Below are 24,807 nucleotides of genomic sequence, written 5' to 3'. Positions count from 1 at the left end.
AGACAGTAGTTCATCACTCTAGGTGATGACCTACTGTCTCACCTAGTGTGTTGTATCCTACTGGAGCAAAGGTGGGTACACACACACTTTTTATTATTATTATAGTGAAATCTTATATTTCTGTATGGGAAACCTCAAAAGAGGTAAAAACCCACCAATAAGTACAAGGAAAAAATTTACAAGTAAAACCTCATAGCAAAAGGTCTCGAGGCAGCCAAGTAAAAAGTTACATATCAAGCTGGAGGAGGATCAAACACAGCATCCTCCAGCTTCAAATTGTTGCTCTATAAAAACTGATGCAGTGATGAAACCACACCATCAATAAAAACAAGCTGTTTTTTGCCCTTGTGATTCTTTTTGATATAGGCTGGTACCCGAAATTTTTGAATCACAGGGTCAAAAACCGTTGTAACATGGGATGAAAAGATTCCAACAAAAAAGGTACTTCTGCATCCCGGACAGAATAAAACTCTGGCACATGCATTAAAGGCAGAGAGGCTAAATCAACATCTGTATCTTCTGACGAAAAAGCTGCATCTGATAAAGCAGGACTTAGCATTTGAGCTTCATTTTGAGGATCAACCTGAGTAAGAGCAGGGGCAGCATCCTGAGAGAGAGCATGCATATCATCCTGTAAAATCCCCTCTGCAAGGGGTACATCCATATCCTGAGTAGAAGGAGACTGATGGTGCTCAACAAGGGTGCAATCCTGAGCTTCTTCAACAAGAGGAAGATTATTTGCCTGTGATTTGTCTACCTTCCTCCAGTAGTGCTTCGGAGCAGTAGAAGGCTTCTCCAAAGAAGCCATAGCAGAAACCGGAGATAAGTATGTTTACTCCAAACCTTCATCTCATGCCTTTTATATTGTTTGAAATCATAGTAAGTAGTACGCATGCACGCATGTTCATTCCAAACCTTGATCTTAGTACGTATTGCGAATGTATATTGCAGAGAATCATAATAAGTAGTAGGCCTTGCAAATGTGTCATAGTCAGCTTAGTTTGCCTTGGCAAATGGCGCAAAAACGTTTTCCAGCAATATTTTGTACTAGGCTTCATGCAGCACATGCTGCCCATCAGGCATTTTGATGCTGTACAGCCTGCCTAGATAGAAATTCCTAGACAGAATTTGGGTGCTTTAATGTGAATGGCTTGTTTGTTAAAAATGGGGAGAGGGTGAGAGACAAACTCTGAGGCATGAACTGATGTTGATAGATTGTGTTATCACAGCAAGTACATAGCCTCTTTTATAGGCTGGGCAAGCCTTATCTTCCCACACTAACACCTCATAGATGAGGTCACACACAAGAGAATCTAGATCCTATAATCTAGGGGAGGAATCACACCTACCACATGAGGTGGCACAAGTTGCCTCAAGACTCTTCACACTCACACAACTGTAGGGCACTCCTAGGACTCTAGGACCACACACACTAGGACTCCGACTCCAACAAACCCCCCTTCGGAGCTAGGGTGAGAAACTATGACATCATCCAGACTGTGCATCCCAGACAATCTCAGAGGCTAATAGCTGAGCATAATTCAGAGGTTGAACCAAGCACTCTCATGGCTTAGGTGTCAACGTGATCAAAGACTCAAATCTGAGCATGGATGCATGATGAACTCATAGGTCTAGGGAGTACACCAACATCTTGGAACTCGGCCAGGCCTGATAAAGGAAAGACATAACAACCCCCGTGTCTCCTAACTGGGTACATGGAAATAAGTGGAGCCTTTTATAGGACAAGGCACACAAAATGACAAATTATTACATCATTTTAGGGGGACTACCCAAGGTAGAGTACCTAACACACATGACTCTAGAAAGCCCACTCTTCATCTATCACCTCATGGAGGGATAGACCAGAAACAACAGCAATGCAGGCTTGTTCTTCAGGTCCAGAAGGTGTAGCTTCATCGTCTTCGTCCTCGCTCTGCTCCGCAACCAGATTGGCATGTTCTTTGGCTTGTACCTTTGCCATCTTCTTGAAGCAACGATCCTCTGGATGGCCAAGCTTCTGACAATAATTACATTTAAGAGGTTTTCCTTTCTTCTTGGGCTTATTCTTGAGAAAGAATGCTTTGCCAGATTCAAAGGAAGATTCTGCTTTCTCTGTAAGCCTACCGTCCTCATCAATGAGATGAGCTACCATATCCTTAAAGCTCATATTGCGGCTGACTCTTAGGACAGCAAGGATCTCATTGTACTTGGAAATGTCTTCAATACTTGAGAGAAGTACAGCAACTTGATCATCATCTTCAACAATGGCTCGGATGGCAGATAATTGTCGGAGAATTGACCCAAGATTGGTCAAGTGTTCCATTGAGGGTTTCAGTTTCCTTCATCTTGAGCTTGAAGAGTTTTTGTTTGAGAAATACTTTGGAATTATTGATCTTATTTCCAAACAAATTCTCTAATTTTTCCAAATGTCATTTGCAGTCTTATCAAAATCCACATGGTGGATAAGGTTGTCAGCTAAAGCTAGGCCAATGATAGCCATTGCTTTATCATTTTGGTTCTCCCACCAACTGATTCTAGCATCATCACTTTGGGGTTTTGGCTCCTTGCCATTGGTGATATTCCATATGCCTTCTCACATAAGAAGAAGCCTGAGTTTTTGTCTGCCAAGTTGGGAAATTGCTCCCTGAGAATTTCTCGATGAACGAGGAGTTTTTTATGCTATCCATTGGTGGGAAGGTCTTAGCTGTTATTACAGCCAGTGTCTAAATCCCTTACAATGTTTACTCAAATTTTGCAAAAAAAGGCCCAAATTTTACATGGTAGAAGCTTTAATTATGCCAAAGGAAGACACAGGACAGAAAAGCCCTAAATTTTTGGGTTAGGGTTGCTGCAAAATTAGGGTTTACAGAAAATTGGGGCTTTTTAAAATTTCCTAGAGCATAGTATTCTAGCAATACTAGGGAAGCTTCAGACCATAAAAGCCCCAACAAATTCACCCAAAATGAGGCAAAATTCTTGAAAAGCGCAATTTAGGGTTTTGGGCTCAGAAATGGGCTGGAACAAGCCGCTCTTCAGGTCGTCATGGAGCAGAAGTGCTAGGCTTCAAGGTTGGTATGAATCCCTTCCAAATGTGGCGGTGATTTTGGAGCTGATGACAGCTTGAACAGTAAGAAAAACGAGCTGGAATCAGTTCGTTTTTGTTCCCTGAAGCACCCTCCTCCAAAATAGGGTTGATTAATCAGCAAAAACGGGCAGCTTCATATGGTGACAGTAGCAGCAAAAATCACCATTTGGAGGCCAAAAACGTGCTGGAATTCTTCCACAATGGTGGCTCATTTCAGACGTAGGTCGTCGGGGCAGAATACGGCTGCTGGAGATTGCGCAGATCAGGGGCGGAAGGAGGAGAGCAGAACTGAAGCGGCCATCTGACAGCAACGTGGAGATGACGGAAGAGTGGCCCAGCGGAGGAGAGAGGTAGCGGGCAGAGGAGTTAGCAGGAAAGTGTCGGAAGAGTGGCCCAGCGGAGGAGAGAGGTAGCGGGTAGAGGAGTTAGCAGGAAAGAGGTAGCATCAGCGTGGGTAGGATTACGAGGGATGCGTGAGCAGATTGCGAGGGAGGCGTGAGCAGACTGCGAGGGAGGACGGGCAGAATGGCGCAGCATCAGGGAAGATAGCAGGCAGAACTGGAACGGCCTGCTGGTCAGCAACGTAGACATGGCGACGTGCGGTAATGTTATCGCAAAGACATGGCAGGAAAATCGTGCGTGATGAGGCAAGGCTCAGTCAGGGAAGACCTGCTCTGATACCAACTGTTAAAAATGGGGAGAGGGTGAGAGACAAGATCTGAGGCACGAACTGATGTTGATAGATTGTGTTATCACAGCAAGTACATAGCCTCTTTTATAGGCTGGGCAAGCCTTATCTTCCCACACTGACACCTAATAGATGAGGTCACACACAAGAGAATCTAGATCCTATAATCTAGGGGAGGAATCACACCTACCACATGAGGTGGCACAAGCTGCCTCAAGACTCTTCACACTCACACAACTGTAGGACACTCCTAGGACTCTAGGACCACACACACTAGGACTCCGATTCCAACATTGTTTTCATGCCTTGCTTGTGCATTCGAGCATCTTGGAGTCTGCTAGCACTGCAATGAAAGTGGAATCAATAGATCTTTAATGAGGCCAAGCAATCAGCCAGCATGAATACGGCCGAAGGTATAAAGGCTCTAGACATCTACCCCAGGAAAGGGCATTTTCTCCAATACATGCCGTAGTTCTTCCATCTGCCTCTTAACATTTCTTTCTTATGTCATAAGCAGAATTCTTTTTGCACGTATGTAGATGTCTGGGGATTTTCAACGGATCAGATTTGCAAGATGCATATTTTACATTTACTGATCTTTTGATGAATTATCGATAGAGAAACACCTGGTAAACTTCGTAAGGCAATCTGGTTTTTGTGATATATCATCCTAACTTTTTTCAGTTTTTAGCAGAGTCTACTGACCCAATAAAGTCCACGGTTGCTGCGTACGTGGAGTTTGACAATCTGACGCTGGTATGCCATTTGTGTTAGGGTCACTGATTGTGGATGTTGGTTATATTGTTGCAAAAAACAAGAAATCTGGTCATGCACGTTATGCAATGCATAGTCAAAAGCCAACATAATGCCAGTGTCGTTTAGGATATCTTTTTTGGGTTTTGGTAATTTGTGGGTAAACGGCCCGCATTATCAGCTAAACTTGCCTAATCTTTGATTGTGCAAACTGCATCTGGACGGTTGTTATTAGGCTCAACCCAAGGGTTTCTTTGGAGCTCTTCGGGAACGAGGGGTAGGGGGATCACGCTGTGGAGCTACGGCGGCTACAGTTGTGTTGCTGCCTTTTGAAGGTATGGGATTTTCAGAATGTTAATTATAGTGCCTTATTATTTTCTGCAACGTGGTATTTGTAGGCCTGTTTGATGAACGTCTTAATTCAGCCAGCATTTGAAATTAGTGCAGTAGTGTGTGGTATGAATTCTCTCACTGTATATATTTGTTGCCAGGTGGCAAGCAACGCTTAGTTGCTGCTAATGTTGGGGATGCTCGTGTTGTCCTCTCTCGAGGTGGTTGTGCTATTCAGTTGACAGTTGATCATAAGGTATTTTGGATTTTTTCTTATGTGACAAGTTTGAACTTGATTTTTTGAATATTTACAATTTGATCACTCGAATATAGTGAATCATTATGGGAAGTGGATGGAAAACAGACGCCATGCAGAAGTATCTTGGTTCAGTATACTTTAAATGGATAGGAAGGACACTTCATGCAAGTTTGAGAAAACCAGTGTTGGAATATTACCTTTACTCCCTGACTTTGTGGCTCAAGTGGCAGTGTAGACAATGATTTGTAACCACTTTGTTAGACCTCTTTTCCATGGGAGCCTAACAGGTGATCATGAATTGCTATGAGCCAATGGAGATTAGAGACTACATTTCTTAGCCCACTCTGTACCTGATTTGGAAAATAAGCTATAATGTTGGATTGCTTCATGTACTCACATCAATCACCTCTCCGCTTGAACGGCATGAATGAACTATGAATTAAGATAACAATGAAGTTTCTAATCTTTGACCTTTGCTCTATCAGCAGTCTAGAATTTAATAGTACAACGAATTAGAGAGCTATCTCTTTTGCATGAATCGTTTGTTCAAGACTTACTGTGTTTCAGCTTATGGATATAGCATTTCAAGCTATGTTGCACGAAATGTTTCCATGCAAGAAACGTGGTAGTTTTGAAACGTTTTTGATACGCCACTTGATTTAATAGGAAATGCCATTGATTTGTCTTTGACATGTGCTTTGCGGCTCCGCTATGGTGATGAGCATACCAATCATCTCCTCCAATCACTGCAAGTATAATGAGCACATCTCAATAATCTCGACTAGGAAGAGTTCCTCTATAGTGATGTTGGCAGCTTTTGATTTGGTTACTCCTTCGACTAGTTAGATCTTCTAATCCACCTTCTCCTTTCAGAAGCCTTTTCTAAAGTCTCCTAGATTCTCATAGTAGCAGCACTTCTTACCCTTGGTGGGCTTACCCTTGGTTTTCCCCTTCGTAAGAAAAGCCTTGTCACTAGATCCATTGAACTTCCTCTCCTGAGCCTCTTCCTGCAAGAGTATGGCCAACCATTGCCTTGCAATCGTGGTTGTCACAAAACCTTTGTAGCTCTTGGGGAGCATGCCACGTAAAAGCCTGGCTACCCGAGTCAACTCTGACCAATTGCTAATAGCTGATCCCTTACTACTTTCATCTTAGTGATGTGTTTTGGTTCCGAGTCCACTTCATCCATATGCATGTTGTAAAGTTCAGTCTCGAGGTCAAGGATTCTAGCTGCATTGTTGATCTCATACATGTCCTTTAGAATGGTCCCTACTTGAAATCTTAGTTGCAGGAAACATCCAAAAAAGTTAGGAAACCCCACTTCCTAACGTTTCCAAAATTGCGGCGTTTCTGAAACTTGGAAACGTTTTGGACACGCCTAATCTACAAGTGAGCTAGAAGAAAGCCAACAAGGGCAGGTATTGACAAGAGATGATGGCAGGCTCTTGCATTATCATGGTGGGTGCATAGCGAAGGCTTTAGAAGTAACACAAGACTCGGAGTAGACGATCTACATGGGTCATGACTAATTTGTCAATGCAATATACGAGTCGCATCTTCAAGGATCATTTGCTCAATCCCTCCAAGAATCCAATTGCTAGCCTTGCGCACACGTCTAGCTTATATGGTGCATGTTTTGTTTGATTGCTAGTTTCTATATGTGAGCAGAAAAATACTTTATTCAGTCAAGAACTTGGCTGGTGTTAGTGCTGGATCATTTGTTATTATGGGGAACAATCAAAGCTGTCCCATCAAAGGCATTGGGAGTGTTCCATTCACAACAAGTACAGGGGGATAAGGTATTAACAAATGTCTTGGAAGTACCTGATCTATGTAAAAATCTGTTTTTTGTCAGTCAATTGGATAAGAACAGGATGAGAGCCATCTTTGACGAGGACGAAGTGGTCGTTAAATCCAAGGCAACGAATAAAATGATTGCTCGAGGCATTGAAAAAGAGGGACTCTATAAGATTAGTGTTATGACGGTACAAGGGGACACAGGGAAGTGTAGACTATGGCAAGAGAGTTGGGGCACATTAGATACACCGCCCTAGAGGAGATGTGGAAGGCTTTTACACAAGACTTCATTTCTTAGATTAAATATTGCCAGCAGATTCTAAAGTGGCTCCAAAAGGAAGAGTGCAAGGAGGGGATGACGCCCATGGAAGTCGGGAATTAACTCAGCAAAAAAGATGCCTCTGAGCTGGTGGATTCGACTAGGTATTGACAACTTGCTGGAAGCTTACTCTACCTTGCAAACACTCGTCCCAACATTGCATTTTTAGTGGAATTTCTTTGCCAGTTCTCATCAAAGCCCGGGGAGAATCATAGGCAAGTTTGCTCGTGTGTTTTACAGTACGTGAAGGGTACAACAGGATATGGGATCATGTAGTGCACAAGGATTGACACCTTGGAGCAATGTGCCTGGATGCACCAAAATACCAAACAAGGTTTGAAGTTTGAGCCATATCGAGTGATGCAACTTCCTATCTGGTATCATTGCACACAAGAAAAGCCCATTCTTCACCCACTAATTGGCTGAAGCATTGTCCTAATTTGCATTGGAATGGCTGATTTGGCAATAAGGGCCTGATCCACTCCATGTGAGCCAGCTGCAATTATTTTCCGTGCCTGCTCTTTCTGCAACAGCAAGCCCACTAATTCCTGTAATGTGAGTGCATTAGGATTACCCCTCACAGGCAGGTTAAGTGACGTGTGAAAAGATATGTATTACTCTGGCAAAGAGTCCAAGGTGCTGGAAATGTATTAATTGGCTAGAATCTTTTATCAATATTGAGCAATTTCTAATCTTGGATCTTTGTGTTTGGACATCGAATCCCCTTCAATCTTAATGCCATCAAGTTGTCTCTTCAAAGGAGAGACAACTTGCATGCTGCCCACAATCTCATCAGCACCTCCTTGGGTGGATTTTGAACTCTGTCACCGAGAGGAGTATTGTCCCCTTTAACATAACTCCACAAGGTTTTGGCCATAAGCACGTTTTCTGACCATAAAGCCAGAACCCCAACATTCATTTCCATTATGTGGCATATCAAACTAGAATCTGCCTACAAATTCTGCAAACCTGAAAATTTTGCAACAAGACTAAAATGGCCGAATTTTGCAAATCCGCCACAAATTTGCAAAATCCCCTAATTTTTCCAATGCCATCAAGGCAGACATTGCAAATTCCTTGACAAGCCTTGACGGCCTTAATGAAATTCTGGGTAGATATGCAAATGCAGATCAGTACAGAATCTATAACATCAAACTACAGCTCTTGTATAGCCATGCTATACATGTGAGCTCCATACGAATTGTCTACCAACCGAAACAATATGGCAGCCTACATGTGGTAAGTAGCTAGAAGCAACTGCTGAAGGAAGTTATAGTATAGGATTTGAATAGATATGAACATGTGTGGTTGGCTTCTTAGCAGATCTGAACCAGATCTGTATGAGAGAGCTACTCCTGGAGTTGTTTGAAAGTACTTGGATGATGCTTGAATAGTACAGTAGTTTGACGAACAGGCTCAGCAAACGGATGAGCGTGAGCTGCAGTACGACTGCCGATGAAATGGTAGATCTGAAACCAGACAGGTGGCTGAAGTGATGGTGTTGTTGCGAACTGAAGCAGGCGGCATCTTTGTCCAATCAGATATCAAGGGGTGGTAGGGGGCTGCCAGCGCTCAGCCCTGTACGGCATCCATGCAGGTGCCATATGTGTGGCTGCCTTTCTACCCCCTCGTTGCACTGAGCGTTGGTGCCTCCACAGTCTTAGCTTGCTCCTCATCATGGGGGAGCCCTTCCTAGTGAGGGAGACTTTTAAAAGAATCCCTCGAGGGATGCCATGTTTTATGTCCTTGACCTGCAGTAGATGTTAGCGCAATACTCTGCAGATGTTCCCATAGGTCATATACCTTCAGGCACAATACTCATCATCATCATCGTTGTCATTGTTATTGTCGTCATCACGGCCATCACCATTGTGATTGTCATCATTTCTTTCTCTTCCCCTTCCTTTTTACTCCCCTTCCGTTAGTCTATTCCGCTTTCCCTAGAAAGCTTTGTTGCATGTTCCTATCATGATGGTTGATGGTGCCATTGCCACTTTTAATATCGCTACTATCCAAGCACTTAACCATGGCTGCTTGTTACAAAAATGGAGCCCATCATTGCTTGCTTGGCCACATGGCAGCCGTTGATAAGCTAATGATAAGCTACCACGTCAGCCCAATTGGGTAGAAATTCTTTGAGCTTTTGCTTCAACAGCTTAGTCATGCCATGATATCCAACAAAACAACCAGAGTATGAGATATCTTAAAATGTTCATGCAAAACAAAAAGAACGCATGCAACTACATAAAAGTGATCTTGAAATATGGCCAAACGCAAGAAAATGTACTGCATATTTTTCAAAAAGGCTATTGCTGATTGGTCATTGAAACATTAAATGCTCTAGATGACTTGGATCTTCAATGGCTTCTGCTCCTGTCCGTACACCTCTCCTCACCTTACTTTGCCATTAGCCTCCCCCCTCACCTCATCCACCTGTGCAGATCATAGAGTAGGGTCGTATTGCCTTCTTTACAGTCGTACAGCATACAGTGGGTGCTTCCTTTCATACACTCCTTCCATACCTTTTACCTTGCCATCCCTCCTACTGTGCACCTGTCCATTCAACCTTTTGGACATTGGAGCATTCCCTACACTCTCTCCCATTTGTACAACCTCTCGTCAATACATCCCTCCGTACTGTCTTCCCTCAACTCTATCTACATGTCCTTCCGTTCCACCCTTATCCTCACAATGCCATGAGGCATCATGACAGCTGTCACAAGCCTACTCGCCTGTGTCGCCCCTACACGTTCTCCAGCACTCACTTTTATCACTTACATCTACCCACACTTACCTTCTCACTTGTACTCATCCCATTCACAGGCTGTAGAACCTACTCTCCTTACCTTTCCCGCTCTCTCTCTCCCCCCCCCCCCCCCCCCTCCCATCCTAGTCGTCATGCCTCCCGCCTTATCTTAGCTTGTTAACCCTCTCTAGAGTCTTTGTAAGCAGCGTAGGAACTTCCTACAAGTTGCAAGGCAAAGAAACTTAGTCATCCTTCCACAACATGATTGGTGAGTGATGATTCATCCTCATCCAATCATACTTCTTTTCATCCACCATCCGTGAGAACATGTGTTCTCACTGAGGATAGTTAAAGCAACACAAGACTGATGTGGACGTAGAGAGTGCAAACACTCTCTTTGGGTTCACATCCTTTCAAAACTTAGGCCAAAGATTGGTTGATGCAGTCCTCCCTCCAAACCTTTTAGTGCATTTGGCAGATTTTGTCACCGAAAAAAGAGAGGAGGTATTTGATTCTCCCAAGGCTGCCTCCCTTAGCTCTAAAAATGTTTTCTTTTTCCTTTTTCTTTGGTTTTTGACCTTGGTGGAAGAAGACAAAAAGGAGTACATTGTTAGAAGACATGAATGCAAGGCTAAGTGCTAGAGGATAGATCAAGCTTAAATTTGAGCGTTGGTGTTTGCCTCCCATATGATCTACCAACTTTGCTAGAAATAGTATTGGCCTTGTCAAGTTTGACTCTAAACATGTGATGTACTATTGTTTTATAAGTTGTATTTTAATTTACGAATAATGAAAACTTTCATGGGAGCTAGCATTATCTTATCTAGGATTTGGCAACGATGGTTTTACTACAATTTAAATGAGTGTTCAAGGGTTTTAAAATACTATAGATGGAAAGAAAAATGATAGCTTTTTTTTTTTTGGGCATGCAAGTGTGTGCTTGCATCATTGGGCTACATGTAATAGAGGTTGATAGGGTCTATTACTTATAATTTTGTGTCACGACAAAAATTTGAGCATCATTTACGTATAGAGTGTGATCATGCTTTCTACCTTGGTTGAAACTTTGCTTCAAATTAGAAATCAAGAATTTCTCCTTAAACGCAATCCCAAGGGGGTTTCATACAATGGTTATAATAATATACATGAATGACTAGGTCATCATGAACTAGTTCATGGAGGTGTTGACCTATTGGTTGATTGGGTGTGTTCAATTATGAGGGTTTTAGGTGTATTGCATATAGGTTAGCTTGCATGAGTCACAATTTATACATTCTTTAATGGAGCGTAACAAGCCTAATGTCTAACTCGATACTCTATATAATCCAAACTTTAGTCTAGGACTAAATACTTATGTGTGAGGTCACTGGTAGATACAATGGATATTATGAAACCAGTTCGTGCAACTCTTGATGGGCAAGCTAGTTATGCTTTAAAAGGAAACCAAGCTAGCTATGCTTTAAAAGGAAACGAGTTACTATATTTAAGGTTTGATTTTATCATGCTTACCTACAAATACACTTATAAATTGTCTATAATATGCTATCATAAGAAGATAGCGAGTTTCTTGCAACAAGCAGGTCAATGGATAGTTTGTTGCCAGAAAGTAACATGCTGGGCGAAGAAGCTTGTGAGTTTCTTGCTACAAGCAAGTCATTGAATAGTTTGTTCCCAAAAATAGATTGCTTGTTTGGGTAGAAGAGGTATCAAATGTGGTTTTTGTCTCGAATCATGAGTGTGTTAGTCAAAGCCGTTTGCGTAGTTACATGAAAACCAAAGTTTTATCGACAACTCTTAGCACAACATAAGCAGAAAACTCTACATTAAATTGATAACAATAACACTAACTTTCAAGAACGTAATTTAGGCTTCTGATGCACAATAACCCTCCCATACTTCCTTAACTTGTGACTCCTTAACTTTTTACTTTGATGTCCAAGGCATACTTCTTCATGTCATTGGGAGATTCTGACAGATCCAAGACATAGTGCACAATTTCCCCCCCAAAATTTTACTTATTTAGGCTCCTGGTTGAGACGGAAGGAAAGCATCTACTTAATTTGTATCTAGCTCCAGGTGATGAAGTACCATGGTCACGGCAGGTACAGGATGTTTGGTTTGATTATGCTTCCGTTGCTTTGAATGTCCATTTTCAGACTATTCCATGCGTGTTATCATTCTTGAGGTCCATCACAAGTCGATTGCTTTTTAGTGCTTACGCCCTTCTCTGGGGAAAGTCTCTTTAGCACTAATCCTTTGATGAGAAGTGTGCCAACCAGCAAACTGAGAAGCCGCAGGGCTTAGCTATGGCTCCGAGACAATCCGAACTGAGGCGGCAGGCACAGGTCTTGATGGCACTCCTTCTCAGACGGACCTCAAGCGAAAGAAGGCGTGTTATCATTCTTGAGGTCCATCACATAATTTAGGCTTCTGATGCACAATCACCCTCCCATACTTTCTTAACTTGTGACTCCTTGACGAGAGTGATGGAATAGTCAGAAGGTCGATTGTTTTTTAGTGCTTACGCCCTTCTCCGGGGAAGTCTCTTTAGCACTAATCCTTTGATGAGAAGTGTGCCGACCAGTAAACCGAGAAGCCACAGGGCTTAGCTACAGCTCCAAGACCCGAACTGAGGCGGCAGGCAGTAGAGGCTGAAAACAGATGTAAACTGCAGAAAAGAAGAGGTGACTAAGAGGTGGCTGCATAGGAGAGGTTTGAGCAGAATCAGGGTTTGGGCTGATGAGGGATATGACATGGTAGGACAGATTAGGGAAGGGCCAACCTGCTCTGATGGTAAACACACCAAAACACACTCTTTGGCTATGATTTCTCCAACACTTTGCGATGCCCTACTTGAGTAGCTATCTACACAAAGAAATGAGTGCTTAGAATGGCCATTTGTGATTTTTAGAGACTTAATGCAATCCGGCTCTATTGATTTCATTGGTTCTCATAGTGGGCATTTTATGCATCTTAGGTTGATCTTGTTCCCTGTAAAACTTAAACTTTGGATGTGAAAACTTATCTAATGATGAGTTGGAGTTGCAGTCATGTGACACAAGGATATACAACAAAGATATAATGAACCAGATTCTCTGGTTCTCATCGTATTCTTCATATTCGCTTGCTTACATGAGAAACAAAGGCTCTATGGCTGTTTACCAGGCTCTCCTACAGCCTTAACACTGCAATAAGTGCCCCTGTGACCTCTACATCGGGTGTTTCTTTCCCTATTCTATTTATTTCCTATCCTAGGCTGAAATGCTACATGCAAAGGACGTATCCTAGGTGCTCTCTTGGTTGGGTAGTACTCGTCTTTTGAGAGAGGAGCCTCTCTCTAATAGAAAGGGCTGAAGATGGGATGTGACCGCACGAGTGGTCACACCTCAGTACATTGCCCTTCCAATTCTCCCTAAGACCTAGGTTAACCCTTAGACAGTAGGTAATAAAATTTCTAAGGTTCCTTGACCCCTCTGCTACACTTTAATTTTTCTAATCCCCTTTTTACAACTAGGTAATGACCTATAACCCAACATAATACATTTTCCTTCCTATCTCACTCAATGTGACTCCGATTTCAGAGCAGTCTGAACCAATGTTCTTCTCTTGACTAATCCCATAGATTAGCATAGTATTTTGGGTACTACTGGGTACTTATGTCATGACAAAAGAAAGGACCCCTCTCCTACACTTCAATTTTTCTAATCCCCTTTTTACAACTAGGTAATGACCTATAACCCAACATTATACATTTTCCTTCCTATCTCACTCAATGTGACTCCGATTTCAGAGCAGTCTGAACCAATGTTCTTCTCTTGACTAATCCCATAGATTAGCATAGTATTTTGGGTACTACTGGGTACTTATGTCATGACAAAAGAAAGGTGGCAGATTTGGATGTGAAAATATATTACTCTGCAGGGATCTGTGAAAATTCCTGATGGTAGAATAGCATGACAAGTAGACTGTGGCATTTAGATAGTTGTGAAGCCTTCTGAAAATTGGGTGGTCCCTGTAATGGAAACATTCTAGGTTGAACAGTTTACAGTTTCGTTCTGACTTTCCAATGCAAAAAAGAAGAAGAAAGACTACACTTACGTGAACAAAATATAAGAACAACTCACTGGACTCGTTTAAGCCACAATCAAGGAGACATTGTCCAATTTGTCAAGTCACTTGGAGTTGCTACAACAGTTTGTTCAAATGAACGGAAGATCAAGAATCATATGCTTTCCATAAAAGACAATCAACAGTGTGATAAGCATGCTGCAAGTAGCCCTCTTGGTTTAGGGTTTAAAGGGAATTTTTTCCTTGGTTGCCTCTGCAAACCATGGAGTTGTCGTTGCAGACATATATTTATGAAAAGGATTCTGGTGGTGATAGTTTGGGGACCCTCTCTTGAAGAACACTGTACTCATGTATGTTGTTATGCTGCAGCCAGATTTAGAAGCAGAGAGAAAGCGAATTGAAGCAAAGAATCCAACCCCCAAAAAACCATTGGTATTATCTTTTTCTGCAAAGAATGTTTTTTTTTTAATTTCAGAATTTCGGTGGTTTTATAACTTATTGCAGGTAAGAATCTTGATGTATACAATTAGCTGAGAACAAAGGAGACCCCTATTTTTGGTCCCATCCAGCAGTCATTTTTAGTCCCTGAAAATGTTTGACCTCTTAGCAAATTCAAAGAGAGTGGCCGATATATAACCCTAGCAGTTTGATCTATCCTCACACTGTATCTTTGATTGTATTTTCTAATTATGCTCCCATTCTCTCTTTCTCTGCACTGTTAACTAATTTTGACTGCAAATTAATATCCTCAGGACAGTATCTTCAATTGAATTCTTTAAATATACAGCATTTTCTCAATGGTGCCTTCTTTGTGCTGTTGTTGACTGTAATGAAGGGGGAAAAAGGGTCTAAATTAGAGCACTATAGTGGGAGTTGGACTATATAAGTCCACATCCACCACTCATGTAGACACATCTAATCCTAACCTACTGTCCCTGCCTCCTCCTACGTACCTACTCTCTCTCTCTCTCTCTCTCTCTCTCTTACTTAGCCTTTTGTATCTCTACCACTATGCCAGTCACAAGGAGGGTCCCCCCCACGCCCACTCGTGTACAGGTTCACTTTGATTATGCCCTGGACCCTGTCTATGTGAGCAACCTGGCGAAGGGACCTCCAGCCCTACTACATGGAGATGTTGTAGACCTTGCCCATGCCTCAAACACCCTTGCCACAGTAGTCAGGGACGTAGCCACCAGGTCTTTCCCCACGACTCGATCTGCATGTGCCTCACTAGGGAAGATGCCACAGAATCCTTGGTATGATGATGAGTGCAGAGAGATGAGAGATCACCTCACACGTGAGTGAGCCCTTGGCCACTTGACATCACCCGAGGCACAACGGATCTCACGGCGACTGACATGTCGTAAGCGGCGGGCCTTCCTCAGCCTCAGAAGGGACGAGGTGATCAGTTCATTTCGAGGGGGGGATCCCACCATTGGCTGGGGGCTTCTATCGGAGGGGAAGCCACCTACACCCATCACAGACCCACGTGTTTGGCACACTTATGCATGCTCTCTTTCTGATGTCCCGATGCAGGCACCACTTGATATGTCCACTGTGCCCAGGCCCACCACTTGCCACTTGTTCACTGCATAGAATGTGTGGGCTACACTCAGGCGGCTTCATAACCGGAGAGCACAGGACCATAAGGGGTTACGGACTGAGCATTTTGATCATGGACAGGAGGTTTTGGCTCCGGTACTAGCACATATGTTCAACCACGCCATATGTCACGGCTTCCCACCACCCTCATGGAGTACCACCACCATAGTACCGATACACAAGGCAGGTGACCCCATGGATACTGGGAACTATCGCACTCTCCTGATTGGCCACACGTTGGCCAAGATTTATGGATCGATACTGGAGAGGGAGATCAACAGCCATACAGAGGCACATGGGCGGTGTGCTCTAGGGCAGGCAGGTTTCCAGAGACAACACTCATTCTAGACCACATCTTCACCCTGAGGACTATCATTGAGGAGGCGAGGTCGAGATGCCAGAAAGTCTATGCTTGTTTTGTAGACTTTCGGAAGGCCTTCAACACTTCCCCGCGATCCCGCATGATCTGGAGACTACATGATATGCATATTCCAGAGGTTCTGATCTGGGGAGTGGTGAGCCTATACAAGTCCGTTAGAGGGAGAGTTCGTGTCCCAGGAGGCCTATTAGATTGGGTCGAGAGCACGATCGAAGTAAAGCATGGATGCCCTCTCTCACTGACTCTCTTCGGGCTCTACATTGATGAGATTACATCTTTCATAGACCGTCTAGGAGGCGAGGGAGCACCACTAGCAGACTTGATGATACAGATTCTACTATTTGAAGATGACATAATTCTCCTGTCATCTTCGGCAAAGGGACTACAGAGGCATCTAGATGCCCTAGAGGTGTTCTGCAGAGAGAGATCTGATGGTTAACCTTGGGAAGACCAAGGTCATGATCTTTAACACCTCTTACACAGTGCTTCACCGACATAGCTTTACATATCAGAGTCAGCTAGTGGAGATTGTGCAGTCCTACACATACTTGGGTGCAGTTTTCACAGGGCCAGTTTTCACGATGACCCACGCAGCCAGAGCACGACTCACACGAGGGCACGGTGCTTTGGCCCGACTAGAGCGACAATGCTTTCAAGCACACTTCCAGGATCCATCGACGAAGTGTTGGCTTTTCGACACTCCAGTGAGGCCGACTGCCATGTATGCGGCACCTTTTTGGGGGTGTGATCTTTCAGTAGCAGAATGAAGGAGATTTGAGTGGCTACAGGTGATTATGGGCTCTAGGATGATTTGGAGTAAGCCCTCGGTCCCACATCAGATGGTACATGCAGAGTTTGCTATGACCCCTCTCCAGGTTGATGCCATTTTTCAGACAGTGACTTTCCTCCACAGAGTTTGGGACCTATCTCGCGAGAGACTTCCGAGGTTGGCACTAGAGTCCTCCATACGACTAGCAGAGAGTGGGGTAGGTACAGCATGGTTTGCACACATCACCGCATGGTTTGCTAGTCATGGCATTCAGATGGATCGGCTTCCCTCGTTTCAGTATAGCATGGATGCACCGACCGAGTTGATCCCATGGGATGAGATTAACCGCATCATATGGCTAGATCTCCTCCAGCTCCACACATCTCGCACTTGGAGGAGGGACCGGGAGTTTCTCACCAAGACCCAACTCTACTATGACCATTTTCTGAGAGTATCGGAGGATGTGCTCATCATCAGACCTCACTATTTCGAGGATAGAGGAGTCTCACACGCATTGAGGATTGCCATCGCACAGATGCGGGTCTCGTCCCATCAGTTGAGGATCGAGGCAGGGAGACTTGCACGCATACCCAGAGAGCAGCGGACTTGTAGGTTGCGCACAATGGGGGCGGTCGAGACAGAGGAGCACTTTCTATGTGTTTGCCCAGCCTACTATGAGATCCGAGGGCGCTACCACTGCCTTTTTCACCAGGGGCACGGCTTTCGCCCACTCTCACAACTGATCCACTTCCAAGACCAGGTTTGTATTGGGCTCTACCTGATGGAGATGCGACGACACATGGAGACACTACTACAACATATCAGAGAGTAGCAGGATGGGACCACCGCACCATAGGGTACTGAGGTAGACCAAGCGCAGAGACAGGTCACGGATTTTGATGCATTTGACTCAGCTCCAGGGCACTCTGGGGTAGAGGAGGAGGAGCTAGCCGACATGAGAGATAGATGGGTCGGTGGAGAGAGCTGACACAGCACTGCTAGGCGAGGGACACAGAGACCGTACACGGCGTGATAGGCGACCAGAGCACACACGATCGAGGCTCGACCTATTTCAGCTCTCCTTAGGGGAGATCGACCGAGGCGTGGCATCACCCTTGACATAGCCCATCGGATCCAGAGATCAAGGAGACCACGTCCTCCACCACCATGGGAGACAGCCGGATAGATGCAGATACGTGAGCTCTTTGCATCTCATCAGAGAGCCACCATGGGGCTTGGATATGCGGAGTCGGTTCATGCACTTGGGACTCTAGCTTTGAGCACTTGATATTTTCATGCCACCCTCATGCTATTTTGCTACTTTTTGGCTATTTTGTACTAGTATAGCATTTTAGTACTTAGCAAGGGCCTTAGTGAGCCCTTTGCCCAGTGGTCCGTATGAGTTACTTGATTTTGTACTTCGTCCCATAGGCCCGCGAAACCTCCTGCGGACGTTAATATATCTTTCTTTCTCTCTCTCTCTCTCTCTCTCTCTCTCTTCCCCTTGACGCAGTACAGTCTTTTTGTGAGTCTCATGATTTGAAGGTCAACTTGGGTAAAACCAAGGTTATGATATTCAACACATCTTGAGCCTTCATGCGCTAGGAGCAGTTCACGTTTGATGGGTCTCCAGTTGAGATAGCTTCTTGAAACACGTATCTTGGGGTTGCCTTCTTCGGACCCATCGTCATTATGAGACCCGCGATGCATGCCCGTTTGGGCAAAGGATACGCTTCATTAACCAGACTAGAGAGGTAGTGCTTCTGCTCTCACTTTCAGGATCCGCGAACTAAGGGGCTGCTTTTTGACTCCTTGTTTTCCTAACGGGCATGTATGGCAGCCCTTGCTGAGGGCCAGACTTGTCGGATATAGAGTGGGCCCGTGTAGAGCTGCTATAGGGTCTCATGCTATCACGGATGATCCGAGGTAAGCCATCCGTCCCTCACCAGATCATTCAGGTTGAGTTTGGGTCATCCCCATTATAGCTAGATGCTGCATTTCAGATCATCACGTATTTGTATCAAGTCAGGGAGTATGGGGATTGCACTTCTGGGCGCAACAGGCTACCATGGTTAGCATTATCCTCCGCTATGGCTCTATCAGTAGGAGGGGACCAGAGATGCTGGTATGCACGCACAGAGAGATGGTTTGAGCGACTAGGGCTCCACATGGATAGACTCCCTCCCTTCCAGTACACTATGGACGTTCCGTTCTCTCCCCTCGTGTCACATGAGGTCAACCAAGTCATCCTCGAGGATCTCTTACAGCTACACACATTCCGGACCTGGCTAGGACTGAGTGAGCTTCCACTGAAGCTCAGCTTCTACAGGGATCATTGCTTGCATATCACAAAGGAGGGGTTCATTGACCCATCAGGATACATGCAGATCCACTTACCCCACTCACTGAGGATCTCTATTGGGCAATTGCAGGTCTCTTCACATAGACTTCGTATTGAGAGCGGCGAGCAGAGGGCCTACCCAAGGAGAGGCACATATGCACATCATGTGACGTACAAGAGGTTGAGACGGAGGAGCATTTTATCTTTAGATGTCCTATTTACTATGAGATCCGAGGGCATTTCTATTGCCTCTTCAGAGATAGATCTGGGGTTTTGTCTCGCTTCCTCTCTTATCCAGACTAGAGATGCCTGGCGGCTTTCATTCATGAGGCAGTCAGGCACCGCGAGAGGATATTTCGATCACGGAGACAGGAGCAGACTTCTTCCTTGGCAGATCCCTCTCAGAGCTCCATCATGGAGTTCTTCCTGCCAGATCACATGGACCCCAAAGGATGAGACCTCGACATGATCGTTACCCAGAGCCAGCGACTTGACAGCTAAGACAGAGGGTTGACGCGCAGATTATACTTGGGGATATCCCCTCCCTATTCAGAGTCGGAGCCCGCGGCCGACAAGGGACCTTGTTAGGCGCAAAGTTATGACCAGGAGACGTCATAGGGTCACACCCTGGGCGGTCGACAACACTCTATTGCCGCGTTCATGCCTCCATTGCCTCCTCGACCTTGATGCCCTGATGATGTTGACGATGTTGATGATGATGATGATGATGAGATTGATATGTAGTCGACCTTTGACATGACTATGTTGTACTTAGTACTTAGTACTACCATTTTGCATTTTTTGCATTTTGCATTGGTGTGGATGCTTGTTTTAGTAGCTCCACCCTCACAGCTCGTTTGTACCAGGATTTTCACAGTCTCATAGACCCATCGGTCTTCCAAAGACTTTAATAAACTCTCTCTCTCTCTCTCTCTCTCTCTCTCTCCCCCCCCCCCCCCCCCCCCTCATTTGCCTTTCAGCACTAGCTTCTGTAGTAGCCGCAACATGTAGGAGCAGCGCATCACATAATAGTGCCGCACGCAGTGCGCTCCCAAATCGCGGCAGTAGCTCCAGCACAGTAGGCTCCAGGTGTTTAGGGTGTAGCAAGTCCAGGTCGCAGCAGCAAGCCAAGTGTGCGTTCGAATCACTCCAGGCTGGGCTGAAGCCCCGGCCTAGCTTGGGGGGTTAGTCTGAGCAGAGGGAGTTTCCTAAGTTTAAGACTTTGCCATGACCCCAAGCAAGCCCTCAGACTCTGGTATTGCAGCCTACAAATACAGCCCAGCCCCAGCCCCCGCCCCTAAACCCCCCCCACCTGCCCACCCAGCCCCCTCGGTACATTTTGTCAAAGACGCCCTCTTTGTATGCAAAGACATTTCTACATCACAAGAAATTGGTGAGCCTGATAGATCCACAAGAGCATATTTATTTTTTGCAGCAGGAAATTCCTGAGCTCAAGCTTAGAATTGGAGCTCTAGAAAGGGAAAAGAAAAATATGGAAGGGAAAGCAAAGGAAGAAATTATTCTAGAAGTGTTGCACAATGTACTTCATCTCCACTTGCACCTCAGCTGGTATCCATGAGGTGGACCTTTACAGTGAATATCAAGAGCAGGACAATAGAGTACGCAACAAGGTGATATTGCGCATTGAGGGGCTGGATGGATGCCTTGGAGATGAGGGATTCACAGAGGAAAGTTCAGACGCCTTATGAAAGATATACTACAGATTGAATGGGATGAAAACGCTATAAGCGGTATTATTCAAAAGGGAACACAAGCACAAGTTTACTATAATGACAGGCCAGCAAGAGTTAATATTCCGAAACAGACACACAAGCTGAAGGTTACAAGAGTTTGGGTATCTAAAGGGCTCACTCTGATTTGGCTTAAACAAAGACAGATTGAACTCACTCTAGTGAAGGAAGCACACAAAGAAGGCAAATGGGCTGTTTATCGGGATGGGCGGGCAGTCATTCATGACTTCAAATCTATATCCAAACACTCTCAGTCTTAAACTGATGTTAACGAGGCCACTGCATGATAGTGCATGATAGTACTAGAATTTAATGATGTGGCAGAATTAGGGGATGAGCCGCTTTATGAGCTCCATTGACTCTCTGGTTATCTAGATGTAATAAGTCAATTTTTTGGTGTGTACTTTGTCTCATAGGCTTGGGCGGCCTCTTGCAGACGTAAATAAATAAATAAATATATATCTCTAAGGGGGACTAGGTTGCTCTTCAGGAGGATCCTTGCTCCAGATTCTCCTACTGTAGATGACGTGGTCCTACTCTCATCCTTAGTGGGGGGGCTCTAGTGACACTTAGATGCACTCCATACTTTCTGTGAGACACATGACTTGAATGTCAACCTTGGTAAAACCAAGGTCATGATCTTCAATACATCTCGGGCAGCATGCACCTTTGAGCGCTTCACACTAGATGGGTTACCAGTGGAGGTGGTCGCATCCTATACATAGGGGTTCTTTTCGGTGGCCCGATGTTAATGATGCTGTTAATGTTATAGGTCTGACTGATTAGGAGATACACCACACTTGCTAGACTCAAGCAACAGTTGCTTTCACTCTCATTTTCAGGATCCCCGGACCAAGTCTCTTCTCTTTGACTCCTTGATCCACCTAGTGGATATGTATGGCAGCCCTTGTTGAGGGCCATACCTATCAGAGACAGGGTTCCCTCGCTTTCACGGATGATCTGCAACAAGCTCTCAGTTCCACATCAAAGTCTGCCTAAGTTCAGAGCATTCCTACTACAGCTTGATGCAGCATTGCAGGTTATCATGTACCTCTATGGTGTCAGGTAGTATGGCTCTTGCACTATCCGGTGATGCGGGATCCATGGCTTTGGTAGCCGAGCATGATCAGAGGAGTTGGTATGCATGTACATGCAGATGGTTTGATAGGCTGGGGCTCCACTTAGACAGATTACCCCCCTTTCAGTACAGAGGGCCCTTCGTCCCGCTTACATATCACTAGGTGAACCAAGTGATCCACGAGGATCTGTTAGAGCTACACGTATTTAGGACTAGTTGGCACCTCGCAAGGTTCCTGTGAAGTTCAGCTACTACATTGACCACTGCTTGTAGATTTCAGCAAAGGGCTTCATTTATCCACCACAAGGATCCACCTCCCCTACTCCTTGAGGATATTGGTCAGGCAGTTCTTGTTTCATTGCACTGACTCCGTATTGAGAGTGGAGGGGCTGACGAACATATCCAGAGAGGGTCACATCTGCACCTATGTGATCAACAGGAGATCGAATTGGAAGAGCATTTTGCTTTCAGATGCCATGGATACTATGCAATCTGAGGTCGCTAGCTTTGTCTCTTCAGAGATGGTTTCGGACTGCTATCTAGTTTCTTGTCCTACCCAGATTAAAGATGGCTCACGACTTTCATCCATGAGCTCATACGACATAGGGAGCATTTGCTCAAGACACGCGGACAGGATCAAGGTGCACAGCAAGGTTCTACGTAGAGCATGATCACTATGTGTTTCCAGCCAGATGGTGCTGACCAACAGGGGTTAGGGAGACAACAGCTCCGAGGACTAGAGCTAGAGACACACTAGTGGATTGAGACATTATCAAACTAGGGGACCTTCCCTCCATGCTCACCAGATCAGGGGCACAGTCGACGGCCATTAGCACTATATCACAGGCTTTATGCCACTGCTGCCTCATACATTGTCGATCCCCTCTTGACACCTTTGTCAACTTTGAGATAAGCATCACATGCCAGCCGCATCCTCTCCATGAGCTCAGAGATTTCTCTTGATGTATTGGTATCGTTATGATTATGGCCCTTTTGTATTCGTCATGGGTGTTGATGTCCGCTGAAAGGCTCCAACTCTCTTTATCTAGTTCTTTTAGTTTCATAAACCCTTAGGTCTTTTGAAGGCTCTTAATAAACTCTCTCTCTCTCTCTCTCTCTCTCTCATGCACATTCTACCCTCTTTATCTAATCTTCCCTTACGCCTTTCACATTGGTATCGGAGCCCTTTCTTGGGGCTTTGTACTTGTGCAGAACATCCCCTTGGAACAATTGTGTTGTGCCAGTGTGATACACATAGAAAAGAGTATCACGTTGTGTCCACTTTTCGATTTGGTGGGCAATTTTTTCTTGCAAGACACAACACGATCTAGTGCCTACACCCCAAGCTGCTTTGAAGTTGGCACTAGATTTAGATGATAGCAACTTGAATCGAAGTTTGTTGCTACTTGTTGGAGGATGGCAAAAGTCATTGTTGTTGGAGGTGAAATACTAACCATGAATCTTTGGCGTCGCCCGTGAGGAGGACACTTCCCATCAATGAACGGATTGACGTAGTTTGCAAAGGCCATAGGCTCGCCATCGGCGGCCAGCTGACAAAGGTGAAGCTAACTATTATTGCCACACAGACATAGGATGAGTTGAAGCGTAGACTCGGCAACAAAAGCCCTCAATTAGCAGCCTTGTGCTTGACATCTTGTGTTACCCGATGACTGAATCATTTGTTCTTTTGACCTGCCTAGTCGATGACCTTCACTTGCTATCTTGCTATGCCGCTTTGGTCGCGCAACCGTCTCTTGCTGTGCAGAACTTTAGGATTAGATTATCTGCTAGCCACATTCGAGCTTCTATGAGCATGTGCCTTCTACAATGGGTGCACCCATTGATGGTACATATGTTTTAACTCAGCCTATATCTCCTACCACTCGGCCCATATCTCCTATGATAGAGTGTGAGGGAGATAGAGTAGGGAGTAGAGAGACTCACTGCACACACAATAGTGGGGATAATCACAATGAGTGAGTGGTACCTCCCCAAGTACACACATATATATATTATGGATAAGGTAGTAACCCTTAAGTACATCTAAGTAAACTGCCATCTGAAGCTTTCTTGGTATATAAGTAGTGATCAATGTCACTTTTCCTGTAACCCTGGGTTCGCATGAATGTATCAAACTTATGATACCATTCCCTGGGTGCCTGTTTTAGACCATAAAGACTTTTCTTCAGTCTGCATACAAGCTTCTCTTTGCCCTTCACTGTAAAACCCTCTGGCTGCTGCATAAAAATTTCTTCATGTAAATCACCATGAAGAAATGCTGTTTTGACATCCATTTGGACCAAATCCATATCTGCATGTGCAACCAATGCTAATACAGTTCTGAGTGTTGTCATCTTGACAACGGGAGAGAATATCTCCTCAAAGTCAACACCATATTCCTGCTTGAACCCTTTGGCAACCAGTCTGGCTTTATGCCTTGGCTTTTCACCAGGTGTGACTTTAAGTCTATAAACCCATTTGCATGGCAGTACCTTCTTACCAGTAGGCAAGGGTACCAATTCCCAAGTGCCATTCTTGTGAAGACTGTCCATTTCAGACTTCATAGCAAGATCCCATTGAACCTTGTCTGCCCTCTGCCTAGCCTCTCTGTAGCATGAAGGCTCTCCACAATCAGTGAGCATCAAATAATCAATGCCTGGAACAAATCTTTCTGGCTGCCGCGTCTGTCTGGTTGACCTTCTAACCCAAAGACGATGTCCAGCCTGTTCATCACCCAGATAAGGTGGCTGTTCCATGATTCCTGGCTGCATTTGCATGTCAGGAAGATCACCTAACTGTGCCTCATCCATTGGGATGTTTTCTGCCATAACTGGCTGTCCAT

At 44.7% G+C, this 24,807-nt stretch overlaps 1 protein-coding gene across 4 annotated transcripts in view; it reads left to right on the top strand.

Moving 5' to 3' along the window:
- LOC147895773 (putative protein phosphatase 2C 45) overlaps positions 1-24,807 on the top strand; it is a 91,891-nt gene that overhangs the window by 36,987 nt on the left and 30,097 nt on the right. For all 4 annotated transcript variants that reach the window (XM_087382915.1, XM_087382914.1, XM_087382913.1 and 1 more), the window contains exons 6-9: positions 4,468-4,529; positions 4,762-4,861; positions 5,018-5,112; positions 14,415-14,477. In XM_087382915.1, coding sequence (XP_087239041.1) covers positions 4,468-4,529; positions 4,762-4,861; positions 5,018-5,112; positions 14,415-14,477 — 320 coding nt within the window. The remainder of the gene's footprint in view (positions 1-4,467; positions 4,530-4,761; positions 4,862-5,017; positions 5,113-14,414; positions 14,478-24,807) is intronic.

This window comes from Dipteris shenzhenensis, chromosome 12, assembly GCF_047967505.1.
Source record: "Dipteris shenzhenensis isolate YYH24624 ecotype China chromosome 12, Dip_SZ_1.0, whole genome shotgun sequence".
NCBI lineage: Eukaryota > Viridiplantae > Streptophyta > Polypodiopsida > Gleicheniales > Dipteridaceae > Dipteris > Dipteris shenzhenensis.
This window is presented reverse-complemented; position numbering and strand designations above follow the sequence as displayed.